At 39.9% G+C, this 19,443-nt stretch overlaps 1 protein-coding gene across 2 annotated transcripts in view; it reads right to left on the reverse strand.

Moving 5' to 3' along the window:
* The window catches only part of MYOF (myoferlin), a 61,353-nt gene that overhangs the window by 15,607 nt on the left and 26,303 nt on the right, over positions 1-19,443 (reverse strand). For both annotated transcript variants that reach the window (XM_074154825.1, XM_074154824.1), the window contains 18 exons: positions 17,310-17,434; positions 16,726-16,842; positions 16,183-16,360; positions 15,224-15,348; positions 14,604-14,710; positions 12,216-12,408; positions 11,035-11,190; positions 9,876-10,007; positions 8,417-8,580; positions 7,006-7,120; positions 6,781-6,886; positions 5,629-5,771; positions 5,165-5,338; positions 4,208-4,319; positions 2,741-2,818; positions 778-959; positions 527-685; positions 272-370 (listed from right to left, as the gene is read on the reverse strand). In XM_074154825.1, the coding sequence (XP_074010926.1) occupies positions 272-370; positions 527-685; positions 778-959; positions 2,741-2,818; positions 4,208-4,319; positions 5,165-5,338; positions 5,629-5,771; positions 6,781-6,886; positions 7,006-7,120; positions 8,417-8,580; positions 9,876-10,007; positions 11,035-11,190; positions 12,216-12,408; positions 14,604-14,710; positions 15,224-15,348; positions 16,183-16,360; positions 16,726-16,842; positions 17,310-17,434 (2,465 nt within the window). The remainder of the gene's footprint in view (positions 1-271; positions 371-526; positions 686-777; positions 960-2,740; positions 2,819-4,207; positions 4,320-5,164; positions 5,339-5,628; positions 5,772-6,780; positions 6,887-7,005; positions 7,121-8,416; positions 8,581-9,875; positions 10,008-11,034; positions 11,191-12,215; positions 12,409-14,603; positions 14,711-15,223; positions 15,349-16,182; positions 16,361-16,725; positions 16,843-17,309; positions 17,435-19,443) is intronic.

The raw sequence follows: 19,443 nt of genomic DNA on the forward strand, positions 1-19,443 counted from the left end.
CAAAAGTGGGAGAGATATCAATATACTTCAGATGATACTCGAAAAGTAGGAATGAAGAAATGAAGTCTTTTCAATAATAAAATGTGATGGGCAAAATATTTCAGGGTGGTTGTTCTAGGAAAGTTGATGGAAAAAATGAAACTCAAAACTACTTAAAGACAATAATCCCCTGTATTTCTGACTATGAAACACGCACCAGCAAATACACAGCCCTGCTCTAGAGGCCGAGGGGACTGTACGTGTGTTCCCTTAGTTTAAGGGCAAACTGTACCTCAACTGCAGTGAGCTGAACGACCGGTCTGATTCCCTGAGGAACCATGTAGAGCTTTGGTGCTCGTTGTGAGGGAAGAATCGGAAGGTTGGTGCCACCCTGGTAAGACACAAACACGAGTATTAGTTTCTCTCATCTTCCTTAAATAAGTCTTAAGAAAATTCTGCACATTATGACTCACTGAGAAAGGCTATATAATACATCACATTATATTATATACACACACAAAAATATATATGTGTAAGAAACAGATACCTTGTCCCTCAAGATAAGCTCTGCAGCAAACAGAATGTCCCCAGCAGCTTTGCCGTTGTTTGTCACAGGGTACCAGAGCAGTTTTGGTGTGATGTCCTCCTCTGGCACTAACTTGACCATGGGGGAACAAACACTTCTCCCAAGGAATTCATCTTTACCCTGCAGCCCAAAATGGCAATCAAAGCCAGTAATGTCATTTGCAATTAATATCAATAAATAAAAACTAATCAAGGTAAAAAGCATTCACCTACCACTTGGTCACTGTCAAAGAGTTCAATGACAACATTAGGAGGGTTTTGGGCTACGGTCTGAGGGTCCCCGTAGATGTCAATTTCATTAAATATGAGCGTTTGGTCCCACGTAGGATTTAGAGTTGAATGAACGATCTCAGTCGTTTTGCTTTGGTGGAGGAAGGAGACGTGAGCGTAGGGATCTGGAACACCACACAGAGATCAGAAGCAGATAGTTACAAACAAAACCCCACCGAGCCATAAGGCACACAAGCACAATTCTAATCAAATGTAGTGTGTTATTTTTCTTCTGCCATTACCAGTTCTATAAGCCATTCTATATAAAACAAAAGCACGCACACACACAAAATTTACATTAAAGAGAGCAAATTCCATTTGATTACTAAATGGCTTCCTTTATACAAGTCTTGATTAACAGAGTAATAAATGAAAATGGTAAAACAACTTGTAAATCAGAAAGAGAACCTGCAAACAAAAATGCAACACTGGCTATATTAATCTCCTCTTAAATACTTCTGTAGAAGCTTTTTTTTTTTATTGTCCCCATTGATATATAGAGCCTCATAAATGACACAGAGAAACCATTCCAGCCCTGACTAGGTGCCAAACAACCAATTCTCCCAGGCGGCATTGCGCAGATCAAGCTTTGGGTTCAAACATGCTTATTTACAGCAATCTCTTCTTGTGAAACAGGGCTGGAGTGGTCCAGGCCCAGGGTTTGGCAGGTCTTTAACTCATCAAGAGCTCAGAGGAAGCTATCTTGATGAGGGTCATTAGCATTTCCCCTTCAAATGGCAATTCCTAAGGACTAGAGGCTATTTTGAGGGTTACCTGGAGGTCAGTCACTAGCTCCTAGCCAGGTTCTTGATCAGGCTGTTACAAAATTTGGCTAACTCTGCAAACTAGTTTTAGAGGAAAATAAACTGTAGATACGCTGGTCTATGTGAGACTGCATCTGAGGTACCCATCTCGAATTCTACATATGCAAATTAGAGGCATTTATTATTGGTTCTTTGTATTGTTTTTAAGTGCTGCATATTGAAATAAGATGAAATACACACGGGGAGCTGTACAAACCCCCCTTCTTTCAGGAAACAGCACTAAAATATCTATAGCTCTATAGCTTCTGTAACAAATTAACCAATGCATTACACTTACTCAATTATTGATGAAAACAGGGAGAAAAAGAAGGATACAAATGGAGATTGATGAGGAAAGAAAATTCTAAGCTGCCCATTTCATCTTTATCTTTGGCTGAACTTATTTAAAGGAAGTGTAAAGTCATACTCTTACAGAATCTAATTTCAATTTGTCCTCTGACTTCCCAGTGGAATTTTAATTCTAATTAGCAACAATTAAATACCTGTTAACCTGAGTATTGAATTAGCCTGACTACAAAGACGCTGAATGGCTACAACGCTGCTGGAATACCCATGAGCTGGGAATAGCAGGTAACAGGGACACTGTATAAACAAACAAAACCCACGCTTATGAGTAAGGCAGAGTGTAGTGCTCTACAGGTTCCTCTCAGTATCGATTACTATGAAACACTGAACTCGGAGAGGCTGTTGGTGACTGACAGCCCTCCAGCCTCCCTCATCCCTGCTCTTGGGCCAGCACAGGAGCTGTGGGCAGGCCCTGGTCAGGAGGGGAGGCCAAGGGCAGGGGAGGGATCCAGCCTGGGAAATTCCAACCTTACTTGAATTCCCGTTCCCTCACTGGGGATTCCTTGGCAGCAGCAGGAGCTGCACGTTCAGACACTTCTCTTGGCAGCCTCTGGGGCAGAGATAACCACGTCTGGGTCACATGTAATGGAGCTCAGACTCCCTCTAGGGCAAAGTTTCAGCAGCTGAGACCTACACACAGAACTTACGGATTTCAGGTATTCTAGAGCTAAATCAAGTTACACCTTCATTGCAGAAGTGGGTTTTCTGCACCCAGGAATAGCAGAATTTTTCCATACCTGAAAAACTGTCTTTGTCTAAAGCCATGAGATTTCTTGCCTGGTAGACGTAACAGCGCAGGTGGTAAGTGTATACTCCTGTATCAAATAAATACAAAAAGTTCAGCTGCATTATACATGGTTCTTTTCTGTAACAAAGTTTTTTTGGGTTTACAAAAATGCCTTACATGTTTTAACTCAAGCACAAGCTGTAGTAACATTTCTGCTTTTCTAGTGAGGTGTGCTAATACCAGCGAGCCAGCACCTGAGAATGTTTGTTCCAACACAACTTAATGCAGAAATGAGAGATACCCACTAATGTTACTTGGGCTTTTTTCACCATATGATCATCTAAAGAGCCTTCTATTCAAAATTCCTGTTTGAAACGGTGGATAATGTAGCTCCTCCAAAGTGAGTCAAGACATAGGCATTCCTGTGCTTAATTTAAGTATTCACCGCAGCACTTGCGGGGACCTGGGAGTTTCACATTTTTAGCTATTAGCTCTAGAAAATTACTCCAATTACAACTCTGTCTCTCTGGCTAAAAGATTAAAAAAAAATTTAAAAATCCCTGCAGGGAAGGTGGAATAGCTTAAAAGGAAGATGTGCGGGAGGACCAAACCCAAGACAGCACGTAGGTAAGTGACTATGGCTTTTCTTTAGAAGATGTCAGCCCTTGGGAAATCTGAGCCACTCGCAGTCTCAATGAGCTGAAACTCTGAACTCTGGTGCTTTCCCCCTATTATGGTCATTAATTAAAAGAAACAGCAACAATCTCCCTCAGCTTCTGAAAGACAAGAGTTAAGATTTAGGCACCCTTTCCCAGCAAGGAGGTAGAAGTTCTGTGGAGTCCAAATAAAGACAAGGATTCCAGTCAGAGACCCTCAGAAAGGAGTCTTGGGAGTGGAGAGACCTCTGTTCCTCTTAACAAACACTGGTGGCTCCCATCTCTGGGTCCCTGCTTTGGGGAATCCCATTGCGGGGATTCCAAGGCATTTGCAGCCAGTTCAGGTTGGCAAAGTTACGATTTTGTTCACTTTGCCAACTCAGCTCCATGGTCTCATTGCTTCCCCTGGGCCAGGCAGTAGTCTGAGCCTGCACTGAGCTCTTACCTGAGCCAAACCAGCACAAACTGAGCTGGCCATGCACCTCCTCTGCTGGCCTAGCTCCCTGCGCTGCTATGGAGGGACCCTAAGGCTAAAAATGCATCATTTAGGACAGCCTAAAATTCAGATGCTGCAATAATTAGCTTTAGAATTCCTGTTCCATACAGATTCTAAAAATGTCTGCTTGACAGTGGACTGAAATATCAAAAGGACTAACTGTAATTTCTCTTTGAGTAGCCAAAATAGGCCCCTGTCAAGGATCAGATGGTAATTGAACAGAAGGTGTATAAACCTAGATGTAAAGCACAAAGGATTACAATTCTGTTTGAGGCCAGGCAGAAACAGCCGTGTTTTCTAAGACAGGAATTGTTAAAGAACGTACTGTCAAAGTAGCAGGAGACAAGTGGTGTGTTGGCACCAAACACAGTTGTAGCCGACTCCTTGGTTTTGTCTGGACTCTTCCCTTCGCCCTCATCGACACTCGTGTCCGCTCCCTGATGTTAGAAAAAAAAGTTACTGCATATTTGCGAACATAGAGGGAACCTGATAGCAGTGGACTGTGGGGGGAAGTATATGGGTTTCCGTCTCTTTCACAGGTCAAGGAGAAATTTACTTTCCTGAGTAAATGTACTTTAAAAAATGTTTACTCATGTCTGAAGGTCATTTCTTGTTGCCATTGAAGCTGTGGAGAAATCAGATCCAGTAATTTCATCTTACCCTCCAGAATGTCTCCTTTCTGGAAGCCCAGGAGCTGCCCATTGGCCCTTACTGAGGGGGGCGCTGCCAGCCCCTGCCCCGCGCCGTCGCAGAGAGCGGCTCTGAGCCCTCACCCAGGCAATAGCCCAGGAACTACCATCAAAAGAGAAACTGAAACGGGGATTTTTAAACTCTATCACTCTGATGATCTATTTGTGATGTGTGACATTCTGGCTTCTCCAATGCTTCGCTCTCCTTCTGGTTGGCTGTTCAGACACGCAATATTAACCCAGGGCAGCTCTTCCAGTGCCTGTGTTTTCTTGTGCTGATGTCAATACATCTAAATTACGTGCACGAAAAGCCTGAGCTGTCTTTTCACTTCATTTGCAGAAGGCTCAACGTAATGTAATAATAAAAAGAATTTGAAAAATTAAGTAATAAGCAGGTTATGAGAGAGTCTCTGCTCCAACTTTAATGGTCCCTTTCAGATTTTGAACAATTTAAACAATATAAACTGTATTAGTTCCTCAGTTATATATCAATCTGGCAATTCAGGGACTAAAATAGCTGATATACTTAATTGTTTACTTGCTGTAAATTAACAGATTGAACTTTTAAAGACTTTTGATGAACTGTCCCTTACCAGAGCACCTTCAAGTTTGAAGATCGCTGCTGCACCATGTGTCTCTGAGGGAGCCATTTTTCGTCTCCATCGTCTTCGACGGAAAGTATCAGAACTGCGTTGTTTCCAGTGAAATTTCCAGCCGATCAAGGAAGCGTATTCCCATCCTTCCTGATCTTCATATGATGACATTGCCTGGAAGACATAAATCCTTGTTATCCAGTGTGTTGCATGAATGTAAAAAAACCTGGCACTTGCTCTAGCTGGCATAGTAACCCCCTCCCAAACCACAGCTGGAAATACCAATTTAAAAAAGACAAAGAAAAGGAATATAATGAAAACGTACAAGGTTGTTCCAGATTTTTTTGTTTGATATTAAATTTTTTCTTTAATCAGAAAATGAGTAATCTCGTGGATTTACAATAACCGAAGCCTCAAGCTGTGACAATGTGCTAGTCTCTGAGTCTCTCTCTCTCCTCTCTTACCCTTCCTGCTGCTCCCGCTTGAGCCGGATCCCTCTTACGCTTCCGCACCATCCTCCGCCGTCGGTGTGTGTGGTACATTTTCTCTGCAGCAACCCATGACTTGGGCTTCGTGTCCGGAGGAATAGTAATTCCATACTCCCATCCTAAAGCAGAATTGATGAGTTGGTGTATTCCCAGAAACACAAGCAAGCCCCAACAAAGATCACCGGGTCAGGTGAGTAGTACCCCCAGCCTGAAAAACTCTGTTGAGCAGCATCACATTCTTCCCAGAAAGACTTTGAAGTCTTTTGAATTTCAGAATTGCCTAATAACCAGTTGCATACTGTTAGGACTTCATCCTCATCAGTCCTGCACGGCTCTCTCCCCACACAAGACCGGAATCTCAATCCCTGTGTGGTGTGACCAGCACACACAGGTCCCAGACCCCTGACTCACTGTGTGGCATTGCCTGGTGGCTTGTCCCCTGGCTAGAGGCTCCCAGCTAAATTACCAGACAGATCCAAACCTGCCTTTGCCACATATTCTTGCTGCAATTACAGAGGCCTGATGTTCTCAGCTTAAGCTTCTGACTTCTCTAAAACAAGCCCAATTACTGCTACTAATCCACATTTTACAGGCCTGAACCTAACCCCTGGACTGCATTAACACTGGATTTGGGAAAAAGGTTCTGGAAACTTATGTCAAACAAGGAAGGGTTTGATTTCCAAGCTCACAGTTTATACATACAGTTTTCCCATCTGGAACCTCTGATGTTAGTAGACTGTTGTTTGCATTCGCTTTCATTTTTTTAATTTGTCAAAGCTTTTGGCTCAAAATTGTCATCTGCTGCTGCAGTTAAGACCCATGTACAGCTTCTTAGATTATGTGATTCTCTCTCTAGTAGGCACTTCTAAATGTATTCATTACATATACGGTCCCTTTTGATCCAAGAAAGGCTCAATGAGAACAGTGAGTTTGACGGAACAGTGATTAAAACGGAAATAGAGACAGATGCAAACAGTGAACGCTTTCTCAATGTCATTTTATCTGATTCCTTAAGCAACTACTATCCAAATATTTCCTTGATGTTGCTACAGTCTTGACATGCATCCTCCTTCAGTATAGACTATGACAGATCGTCCTCATCATCAGCAGACAAACAGTAAATCTTACCGTGCTCATCCACTGCTCGATTTAAATCAGATTTCCAGGCATCATCTTCCCACATCCATCCAAGAGGACATGTGAACTCACGTGGCGGTGGAGCTTTTTCTCCGTTCTTTTATGTAGGGAAAACATAACAGTTCTGTGCATTAATGGATGAAATACACTGTGTAGCAAATCCCAGAACTCCTTCTCTTAAGCCTTTACTTATTCAGTGAAAAATATATATCTCACCACATCTGTGTAACCTTCTTCCGCTGCTTTCCACTCTCCTCCGGGATAGCGACTCTCATTTTCATACACTTCATCAGTAAACTCAGTATGACCAGCATCAGCTTCAGTCAACAAGCTGCAAGTCCAAAGCAAACATCATACCACAGCAAATATATTTTAGTTAGCTACAGAGAATATGGAGAAACTATGCACAGGTGCTGGAATTCTGGATTGTCCAGTTTGGGAAGTTCTCTGTATTAATAGAGTACAGCACAGCCCTCATCTGTCCGAGGGCTACTTATTTCCTTAGAATGTCTTCCCAAAGCTGGAGCAGCTCCAGCAGCAGTAAGCAACAGGAGGCCCATTACTCCTAAGAACAAGCGACAAGTAGGAGTGTTTAACTGCTGTGTTAGTCAGGATCTGCTTCAACACTTCCTCTTGGAAAAAGAGAAAACATCATATATTTAAGTGCAGCAAACCCCAGACTTCACATGACAGCTAGAGGTACCCCTGATGTTCATATATCCAGCTGTGCACTAACATCTGGCGTTGTACTTTGTTTTGTGCCCCTTTGTGCTGTTGACAAGGCAAGTAATCAATTGGTTAATATTTTTCTAACTTGCAAGCAAAAGAAATAAAGGGAACATTAAATCAGACAAAATAGCCTTGATTTCCACTTGTAACTGTGCTTCAGAAAGCACTAAAGTACGTTCTAAAATGCCATCTGCTGGTCAAATAAAGCCATGCAGATTGTTTTGCAATAAAAGCAGATGCAAGGCATAACCATGCTTATGCAGTTTAACAGTAGGGGTGTTTTCCATTTTCTGAGAAAATATCTCCATGTCTGTTATTGCTTTTCTTCATGTCTGATTATTCATTGAAATAAAAACTATTCATTGAATACGAAAATAAATGCATCCATTCATACCTATAAACCGATATGATTTTAAAATGGATCAGATAATAGCAATTATTTTTCCTGCCCTGTTTTTCTATAGAAGACGTAGCTGTCTAACGGTCTTCTCTGGAGCCATCACAGCAGGATCCTAGAACCTCATGCAGACACAAGTGATCCTCACAGTAGCTTTCTAGGAATAGGAAACTACTACTATCCCTTTTTTAAAGATGAGGCACTGAGACACAGAGGATATAAGCAATGCGCCCATCAGCGCTTCCCAGCACTTCCAAACCCCAAGCTGGTTCCTGGGAAATGGATGCGTTCTTCCTGTTGTATGTTTTATTTGACTTTTTTAAAAAGGTAATGTCAATTTTAGTGGTATTAACGAGCTTTCATTATTGGCTGGCTTTTGCTGTCCTACACAGTTCATCTTAAAATCTCTGTCTCAGCCAAGAAAACAGAGAGGAGCTTTTACTCTGCAACCTGAGATTGAACTCCTCTACTCCTGCATGCATAAAATTAAAAAACTCTGACCTTCTTTCAGGATCAACCATCCATTCTCCTTCCCACTCCCAGCCTTTTGGGGGTAGAAAGTACTCTCTTTTCAGTTTGATTTTTCCCGTGACATCAGAAAACTTGTGGCGACCAACAAGGCCTGAGGTACCCCACTTTCCGAAAAGAAGAGCCTGATTTTCATACTGTTTGAGAAGAAAGAAAAAATCAGTACTTCAGGAATAATAAAAAGCTTTTAGGAGGACAAAAATTAAAAATATTTATGTAATTGTTACAACTGAAACATTCTACTATATGTTTCCTTTCTCTGAAATTAAGTACTCCCTTCCCACATTACTCTGCAATGTCATCATTAACTTCTTGCCTTCATTCCACTGCTAAACTAAACTGGCTTAATGCAATGCCTCTCTACAATCACAGTCAAACTTCCTCCAAATTAAAGCTTTGTTAAATAAAATTCTATTACACTATTCGAACAAGTTTCTTCTGTTCCCTAAATGCATGGTCTTCTCATTCTTTTCCACTCAAATCTCCTCCTACTTATAATCTCTTCTTTTGTAACATGTGAAACTGAATCATAGTCTTCTCATGGAAGCTACCAGCCTGCTGGGAGCCCAGTTTATGTAGTGCAGTTTCCTTTATGCTAATGGGATTATTCATAACTTATGATGGTCTTGAGTTTTCTGTAAAATTGCTGGATTTCTGTATGAAGAACAAAAAATGAGATATTCAATAGCCTCTTAAACTCCAGACGTAAAGAATGGCTTTGAACACCCACTGACCATTTAAGTGCCTGACTACAGCACTACTGACTGTTCCAGCAGAGGGGCAGTGCTGACACAGCTGTTACGCTGGTAATGGATTATGTGCACCGTTAGGTGATGGGGCATATAAAAGACACCTCCCACTTACCATTATATCCTTCAAAGTCTCTATTATATGCTGTGGGACTATTTCAAGCATTTTTATTCCAAATTTTCTACCATTGAAATGTTATCATATTACACCCTTTTGTCAGCAAAATCTACTGGGTTTGACCAGTTTTTCCTGTAACAGTAAATTTTCTACTGATACAAAAGAACCATTATTAAGCAAAACCACTTGTATCCAAGTATCATTTGTAGAAGTGAAGAAGCAATTAAAATAAAACGGTTATTCACATGCCAAAACATAATGATCTAGATCCCAATCTTAATTACACTGATAAAAATCTAAAATAAATGTCTTTGAAATCACTGGAGTTAGCCAGATTTTCACCTGATTAACCAGTTCAGAATCTGCTCTGCTGAAGTTCACCTGGTGGGCACAATGGACTTGATCATTAACTGCCTGGAACGGGGTCTACTTGTTTCAGTAGAATAAGTAAGTACTACTCTCCCTTCTGCCTGGTGTGCAAAAAAACATTCAGAAGAGCTCCAATTTCACTGAATTCCTAACACTCATGTCCAAGTTTAAAGTAAAAAAGCAACAACAGACATACCATTTCTGCAAAAACACTGAACGTTCCCTCTGCAAAGCTATTAAACTTCTTTTCCACTGCGCTGAGCCCAAGCCAAATGTTAATTCGCAGCTCCACAGGCATTTTGACATCTTTCGTCTTGTCCTGTGGGTACTGGCACATGAACAAAAAAAGTTATTCTTTGTTATGTTATGCAGGTATTGTAGCTTTCAGTAAAATATACACAAGAAGAGAGAGATATGAGTTAGAATACATGATTTATTTATCTCTTCCTATACTGCATTTACTCAAAAGCCACTAATAAATATTGCAGGAAGAAAACATGAATTAAATGGTACCTGCCTGGGGCATGTAAAAACCAAACACTCTAACAGTAGGATCATCCCTGTTCCTGTGTATTCTCTCCCAGGTTTCATCCAGCAATGAGGTTTTAGTTATGCCAATAGCTTAAAATGTCAATGTTGATTTCAGTGTTTGTGATCAGGACACTCAGAGATGCAGAGGTCAGTCGGAACGGGTCGCTCAACGCAGGAACAACGCGCTGTAACTGGCGTGGTCAGAGGGTGGCCATAAACCCGCGAAGATACAGGCTTGGCAGCACTGAAGCATTCACCAGTATAACTGCCAGCACCCCGACAAACGCCGTAAATGCTAGTGTTTGACAGTCAGATTGCCTTTTTTCTGGTTAAGTTTATCCCAATTAAAGGTAATATAAGCTTAAATGGAGAAAGTAATTCCTGTTCAAGAGTAAGACTCAATACAGAGAACACATCAGGGAACTGCTGGGTGTAGACACGCTCTGTGTTACTTGCAGAAAACCACCCAAAACTTCTAATAGGTTTTTGGAACTTCTCTGGCTTACACTAGTTATTCCCTCTGAAAGTCTCCATTCACATCCAACCCGAAAACTCCAGCCCCAGCCACACTTTAGAAGTCCTATCACAATTCGGAGCTCTTTCAGAAAAGCCTCAGAGTTAGGGGCTGATGCTGGTTCTAACTGGCTTATGATGAACTTCACACTGTAATTTCTGGGACGTGTTGAGGAAGGTTCATGCAGCTGCTTTCAATCCGTCCTGAGTTTTGACACCTCATTGTTCATCATTTGTCTGTGTTCCATGCTCACGTCAGAAGGCATCACAGTTTAGGGAGTTAATTATTTTTTAAGGGGGGGAAAAAGTACCTTTAAGAAGATTGTTTGGATCTTTCCACAGTATTTCCCAGAGGACTCGGGGCTCGTTGTGGAATAGAGCACTTGGTGTGCAGGAACTCGAGCATACGCCAGCCTCTTCTCCCCTCGGATCATCCAGATGATCACATCAGGCATGCTGTTCTGTGGCTGTGCAGTATTTGTGGGGAAAAGCAAGGTAAGAATGGTCATTAACAGAATGTTAAACTAATCTAATGCTTAGATGACAGAAACATATATTAGGATTTACGTCAAAGGATTTATCACTTCAATAGTTTACATGAATTTATGATAAAGAGAGGAAATTGTTTTACTTTGCAAGTAACACAATATATAGTTCTCAATCATCACTAAAAATACCATTGAGGTTGTTGGAAAGCAAGTAAGTTCTATTAAAAAGCACAGTTCCTGTATCTTTTGCAAATTTTTCCAGAGACGTTTTGTATCTCAATTAGTTTACCACGACTATAGTGACTGATCCCAAATACTAATGCTTTGGATTGACCTGCTACAGAGGTAGATGCTGGTAGTGCTTCCACATTACGGGTAGGTCATCACAGGACTTTTAGCAGAAGTCAAGCAGCCTGTTGGCAGTTCTGTGCACACCTCTGCATGCCAGCTGCAAGTCTGCCAAATTAACTGCTCTTTTTAAAAAAAATCAGTTACTTTTCAAAGCAGAAATGACAAAGAAAAAATCCCAAAATATTTCTACAATGTTGTGAAAGCCAATTACGAGAGAACTGAGGTGAAAACTTAAGATGTTGTTGAAAATTTAAAAATGACAGAAACAAGCAGATTTAAGTCTGTAAGAAGTTGATTACTCTGGCTAACAAGTGCGGAAGTACAACATACATCCTGCAGGCCCTGACCCAGCAACGTGACTTGCAATTCTGGAAGAAAGGAAAGGACAAAACACCGTCACTTTAACCAGAATAGAGTTGATTCTACAAATTGCAGAGGGGTTATTTCCCAACGCACACTCTCAGTGAGGACAGCTAGCGAACTAGAATGTTATATTTAAGTCAATCTTCATTTCGGAGGGGAACATGTTTGCTTTCACGGCATCTAAAGTTACTATTCTAAGGAGAGTGGATATTGCTCAATCAGCAATGAACATCACACCAGTTTGTGTTAGCTGTTTCTAAACTGAGTCACTGCTATTGCGCTGTACCCACCTCTTCACTCAGCTGCAGTAATTTATCCAACCAATCCTCAATTTCTGTCAGGGTGGCTTTGACATCAGTAGCTTCATCCCTCATCCTCGCTGCTGCTTCCCTGATCTGCTTGAGAGACTTGAGGCGCAGCTTTTCTATCTGAGTGTCAAGGACTGTAATATTAGATTTGCCTTCTATGAGGGGAAATGGTTTACTGAAAAGAGAATATTTCTTATGGTTAATAATTGAAGAGGATTTTATTTAGCCACACACTAAATGTGGACATGCATACAGTGGGAACAGCTTGAGTGCCTTTATTTCCTGTGATACAAACCCACCCAAATAGTGCTAGAGCATCTATTTCTGCAGAGATTTCCTCCTGACAAAGTGTTTACAGCAAGCAAGGGAAACGCTGTGCTTACACAATAAGCACCGACCTAGAATAGCTCCAGGTGTGTGCTTTAGTGTAATTGCTGCTAACCAAGCAACGTCCTTGTCCCTGGATATTCACATTAGAAAATCATTGTCTCAGAATGTACATCTCAAAGATTAAATCAGTGCCTTCAGACCAAGATTAGGCTCCTTTCCTTCAACGGAAACTGTAAATTCTCAGAATCTCAATAAACAAATATGGCTTGTGTGTCTATGACCACAGTTATCTAACCCTCTGGCATGAAAATGTCTAAGAACTCTCAAAGAAATCCATGACACACAACTTCTGAGTCACCAGAGGGCAGAGTAACTTCAGTGGAACCAAGAAATCCTGGCATCACAGCAGAGCCCAGGAAAAATGAACGTTTTTGAGTTGGTGCAGGTTTGAGGAAAAGGCAGCTTTTTGAAGACTAAGACTATATCTCTATATTTATTTTGGTAGTTTAAAAAAATATTTTCAAAGACACTGCCAAGTTTGAAAAGACTAACTCTTCTCTGACCTATTTTTAGTGACAAGCCATGCACTTCTAAGGGCTTTGATTCTGCAAAACCTTCATGCTGACTGTTGTGCCTCCCGCCATAGTTCTGCTAACTAGGATGCAGGTGCTGCCTGCCCTGGTGCCAGCACTTATGCATGAATCCAATGGGCCAGATCGGAACGTCCAGGAAGTCACCTCATTTTAGGTTTAAATGGTGCACTGAAAACTCTCAGACTCCTAACTCATTTAAACTTTAGCATGGCAAGGAAGATTGTTCTATGAATTCAACACAGGGAAATATGTCTTTGACACAGGTTTCATGAGTTTGCTGAAAAAAAATCATATAGAGCATTGTATCCTATGAACAACAGGAAGCTCATTTGGTGGATATATCTAGGTGCTATTGCTCTGTAATTGTTGAGTGATATTTGACAAAATAAAGGACTGAATTACTAACAGTGCAGGTGTGTGTCCGGAGGATGGGCTGACATAACTGATATAAAACCCGAAGTTCCTACACTCACTAGATGGATCCAGGCGACAATAGTCTGCCCTCCACATTTGGCTCTCCTGAAGTACGTCACCTCTTTCTCTCTGCTTTCTTCCCCATCCCAGCAGGTACGCTGTGAAGTTACCGGTTTATGTTTTGACAGAAGCTTTCTATCATGTAATTCTTTGCTAGTATATACTGATCTCCACTGTTTGCTTTTTTCTCTGTTCACTTTTATATTGGCTCTATAGCTTGATGAATTTGTTCTCTCATTTCACATTCTCTGTTATTTCCTCTAATGGATAACTGTTCTCTCATTTTCCCTTTCCTTTTCCTGTGCTGTCTCACCACCCACTTGTTTAATGTTTTAAAGTGTCTCTCCCCACCTCAATGTCTCCTTCTATTAACGTCTCTTTCTCATGCAATTCCTTCCTCTCTATTTAGAACTTATTCTCCTTCAAAAACTTAAGTGTTGACTCTTATTGCCTTCTCTGAACCTGTACGTACAGACATGTTGACTAAAGGCTTATTCAAAAAGATCAGCTTTATAGCCCTTAAGCTCTAAATAGCTTTTAAAGTTTTTTATTCTGGGCTTACCAGTAAATCACAGAATTTCTTCCCTTTTCGGTTTCAGAAACAACATTGAAACATGGACAAAAAAGGTACATGAGGAATTCTAAAGGTGGCAAGATGGTAGAAAGGCAGCAGAGATCCACAATTTCACATTTTCAGAACGGTCCTGCCTTAGGCTTTTTCAAGAAATGCTGTTTTATTACTGACAGTGACTAAGATAACGGAGAATTACAAAACTAGATGGATGACTTCACTGGCAATATCCATGCTGGTTTACTACTTTCAGAGACTTTTGGAATTCCAGTTCTCAGGTCAGTTCATTGGATTAATCAGGTTATAGTCCTTAGAATTTGTTTCCTGACTTACTAAAGGCAATAGCGAAGATTCTGAGCAGGCCTAGAGAGATAACGTAAGAGATAAAAAAGGTACTTTTACCTTATATCTTCTGCAAGCTCGTCAATCAGCTTCAGCCACATTTCAGCTAATCTGTTTTCAGGCATTTTAGCCTGCATTCCTGATTTTAAGGCGGCTAAGTTGGATTGCTGAGGAATTTAAAAGAAAAGGATTTGCATTTATAAACTTCCATAGTGGTTCATGGTCAATATGTTTCAAGATTTTAATCTTATTTATTTGGATGTATAAAGCCCAGTCAAAAAAGACTCAGATGTTCAAACTTGATACGTACTTTACAGAACTATTCCTGTGTTCTTTCTCACTGTATTTAACAAAACATGATACTGCACCTAACTTCAAAGCAAATAGCAGTTCTACAGAGTCAACGTGCCCCCAACACCAGAGAGGATGCTCCCTTCCTGCGGGAATTCCCTGCAGATTCAAGCAGGAGTGTGTTGGACCTTTCCAGAATCCAGACCTACGATCAGCAATGCCATGTGTTTCACTGAGCTATGTTTCATTTTAAATAGGAAAAGAGGAGGGAAAAGTGTCAGAAAACTGCTCCATAATTTGGTCAAATGTCACTTTTTGACTACACCTCTAAATAAAAAGAAAGTAAAATGAAAAGCGTGTCAGCCAAAGAAAGATCTTCAGTGTCTCACCAGTCTTTCAGCCATGTGGAGGATTACGTTCACGGGGTCTAATCTGTGACTTATGTCCTCCCAAAAGGATGTCAGCGTAACAACCGGCTTTGTGTTTGCCCACGGCAAGTAGTAATAATAGTTGCCTGGGGTAAAACATTTGTGCGTTAGAGTTAGAGTTCATGGCAGGATACACACTGCACAAGTTGCTGTAATTATTTCATTGATGTACTACGTTTCATCAAGAGTACACAAGTTAGTCCAAACTCATCAAAGGACTGGTATTTTTCAGCCACTGTAGCATCTGTTGGATGGTAAACTTTTACTTCAAATTGCTTCCAAATCCAATGGATTCTTTTCAATAAATTATCTGTTAACATGCTCATTATTCTTTCCCATAACTTACCAATATAGATAGCACATTAATATAAGTGTATCTCTGAAATAAAATACTCAAATAATTATTTTCCAGAGTAAACCTGATTGATTACTTCATTTAATACACCGAAAAAAAGAACTGCTACTGTTTCCAGTTAATAAAAAAAGCTATAGCTAAAATATATTTTCCTGTGACCTACCTAGCTAGGTTGTTTTCTCCTAGGCTGCCAGACACCTCGTTTAAAAACAAGTTTTTCTTTTATTGTAAATCAGAATGTTCAAAGGGTATTTAATCCCTAGTTTTTAAGATATCTGTAAAATAATGTGATCTTTTTCTTGCCAATTTTCCTGTGCACATCTAGCACACGGTCAAAAGATTTTACTGAATTCTGTGAAAATTTCTCTGATAACCTGAGTAGGCTTTGCAGCACATATTCCATAAATGTCACTTCATCTCCGAAGCTGTAAAAAGCCACACGTTCTTTCTGTCACACTTTCAATAAGTTTTTAGTGCAGCTCGGGCTGTTATTCCCAAAGCTATAAACTGCTCCTCAAAAAGAGCATGTTCCATGATTTTATCCCCACGCCAGCGGCATCCTTACCATCAAACACAGCTCGGCTGTACTGAGTTGTGGATGCCAAGGGCTTGCAGGTGGTATCAAACTTGTTGCCGTAGTTACCGATGCTGACTTCGAACTGGAGGGGCTCCCCGGGGTCCTGCAGCATGGTGGCAGAGTGGAACACCGCAGCCAGGCAGAACTTCCGCCGCCGCTGGTATTTCTACGAAAAGAACCTTTTTAGATGCAATTCAATATTTGTAAAACAGGATCCACGATTATAGACAACCATAGCAATTTCTTAATGGAAATAATAATTTTAATATTTTTACTAGTTTCTGAGAAGCAACCAAAAAGATATAATGTGTGTATAATAAATTACTGTATTTGAGACTATAAAAATGTTTCTAATTAACATTTCATACTACCAGTGTATGACATTTTTGTACCCACACCATTAATAACCACCTCTCTTAATTCTGAGATTCAACTAAATTGTTTCAGTTTTACTGAGCTAGATCATTCTCCAAAAATAACCAGCCAAGACACATCCCCACTGCCAATAGCGACAATAAAACAAGGATTTACCTCAACAACCAGTAAGTCATCATTAGGAATCATCTCTAACTTTTTATTAACAGGTTTGTTTTCAAGTACTGTAGACAGTTCAACCAGAATTCTCCCTCTGTAAGCAACTCCTTCTCCCTGTAACATAATCAGACATTGAACCAAATTTCACACATTTGTCCAAAAGTAGCATACTCTTTCTTTATGATTCTGTATTCACAGAAGTGTTCTCAAAACTCCTGCAGAGGCACGGATGGACATATTTGAACAAAGGAAATAAAGAGTTGGCTTTAATTAACGCTAGGAGTGAAAAAAAATATTTAGAAAAACAAGGTTGTAAGAAATACAAATGCATGCAGAGATGCAAATAGTTCAAATCGTCATAAACACAGCTGCTCCTTCAAAAACACCTTTCAAACAAAACCAGGTAAGAATCAAAAATACTACCATACTTCGTTATTAATCACAATTATAAAATATTACTCAAAAAGAAACACCAAAGTGAGTGTAATGTGAAACATAAACATACTAAAATAAATTCATTCATTAATTAAAAAGAATTGGGGTTAATTCTTTTATTAGAAACAATGAATAAAGAAACTGACCTTTCCAAAGTTTAGTTCATCATACGGGTCTGGGAATCCAGTGTATTCTCTCGGACTTCCGTAAAAGTTGAGGTAACAAGGCCCAAATGTTGGTAAAAAGCCAACTTCAGTTTCTCCGCTGTTTGCTAACAGAAAACATTACCATTTTATCTTTGCTACTTATAATTCAGAGCCGGAAAAACAATTAACATTACTATCAAACCCAGTAGAACAAATGTCAGATATTAGTCAGGTATTAGTTATTAGTAAAGTAGGAACACTTTATTCTCTGGGTATACTCTGTGAATTTAAAGTAATTATACCAGTGACTGTACGTGTTCCTGACCTCCTCCTCCACTCCACAGCACTTACTGCTTCATGCAGTGAGAACCCACAGAACGAACCCACTTCTGCCCCACTCCAAATATCAGCTTTTCACCTTATGTTAACAGAAAACATATTTTCTAGAAATACATGAAACTGAGTAAAACAACATGCAATCATTTAAATGCACAGGCCATCGGTAGCTAAACAGCTACAAAAAGGATGCACATCATAGTGGAAACCCCCCTACTGTTTAGCATAGTTAATCCTACTGGGCTAACTTTTAGTATCATTTTTCTGTGGTAATATGTCAGGGTAAAACACAGGCTGCTGCAAGTGCCTTGTTTCTCACAGACTCCCTTTTCAGTAAGCAAAAATCCATACAAGACAAAGTCTGCAAATTCAGTTAATTCTCAGTTAATTCCGACAACAATAAACTCTAATTCGTATATTATTCTTATTCCATGACTAAAAAAATTACAAATTCCCAATGTCTTAGTCTAGCTAAAAAAAAATAATAATAAGGATTAAGATATTTTTGTCAGTTTTAGTAGCTAACTTAGGAGATTGCACACCAAAGCTATTCCTTATTTTCAGGTATTTAAGATACCTGAGAACTTGAACAGGTATTTCCATTGTTAACGCTTACTGTCATAAGTTGATATTTTTGAACATTTTGTCATAAGTTTGTATTTAAATACTTGAACAGGTATTTCCATTGTTAAGGCTTACTGTCATAAGTTGATATTTTTGAACAGTGTTTTTTAGCAGAAAAATATATATGGGGAAGCCTTAGTTATATTACTACTGTTGTCTTTTGGGTTTGCATTCATGCCTGCAAATTTATTAGATGAATGAGATTCTAAAAAGCTCTTGTTGGAGCCAATAAAACTCCGTACTTGAGGGAGTCGGTTGCTCTGTCAGTACCAATCACACAGGCCAGGGCTATGGCTGATAAATGTGATGAGCAGCGCAAGGAGAATTAGAACAAGGTAAGCACACACAGGCAGAGAAACACTGCACAGCTCTGAGAGCAGGAGAGATTCTGTTTCTTCTCCTTCTTGTGCCCCAGGCTTTGCCTTTGAGGAAAGGATCCCGTGTAAGAGGTGAGAACAGGGCTCCAACCCTCCCAACACACCGCCCGGGTGACCTGCAGCTCACAGGAGGGTGCCTGTGTCACAGGAAAGGCTGGCCTAGATAAGAAAGTGAAAAAAAAGGGTTATGCCTTGTATGACTTTGCCCCTGCGACTCCTGAGTGACACAAATGGAGAATAAAAAGGAATGCGATGCCTTGATGTCATTTCCTGCCAACATAAAGTCACCTAAAATCTGCAAAACACAAAATAGAGATTTGCAGCTGTCTATTTTGTGTTTGGGTACTTTCACATCCTTACATCTGAATCAGAAACAGATAAAAATTTGAATGAAAAAGAATTCAGACCCTTGTTAGAATACTGCTCGATTTTAAAAATTCTAACACTGAACTGCTCACATCAGATCCCAATAAGACTAGAGTTAAGGTACACATCTGTGTGGAACTGATACATTCATTACTTACTGATGCTAATAAATTAAACAGAATATAAATTTTAAAACAAAACAACAACAAAAAACCTTTCCAAACTTAGAATAAAAAGATTTTTTTTGTATTTGTTTACATTTAAAATACAATTGTTTACATTTAGACGGCTGACGATCATGTATTATAGAAAGCGATTCTGAAAAATTATTTCAGCCTTTAACCTAATATTACTTTAAGAAAGACAGACAGTAAGTGAAGTGTTTGTGTGGATGAAGGTTTGTTACCTTTCAGCTGCACTCCAACTGTATT

Source organism: Numenius arquata, chromosome 10, assembly GCF_964106895.1.
Source record: "Numenius arquata chromosome 10, bNumArq3.hap1.1, whole genome shotgun sequence".
Lineage (NCBI taxonomy): Eukaryota > Metazoa > Chordata > Aves > Charadriiformes > Scolopacidae > Numenius > Numenius arquata.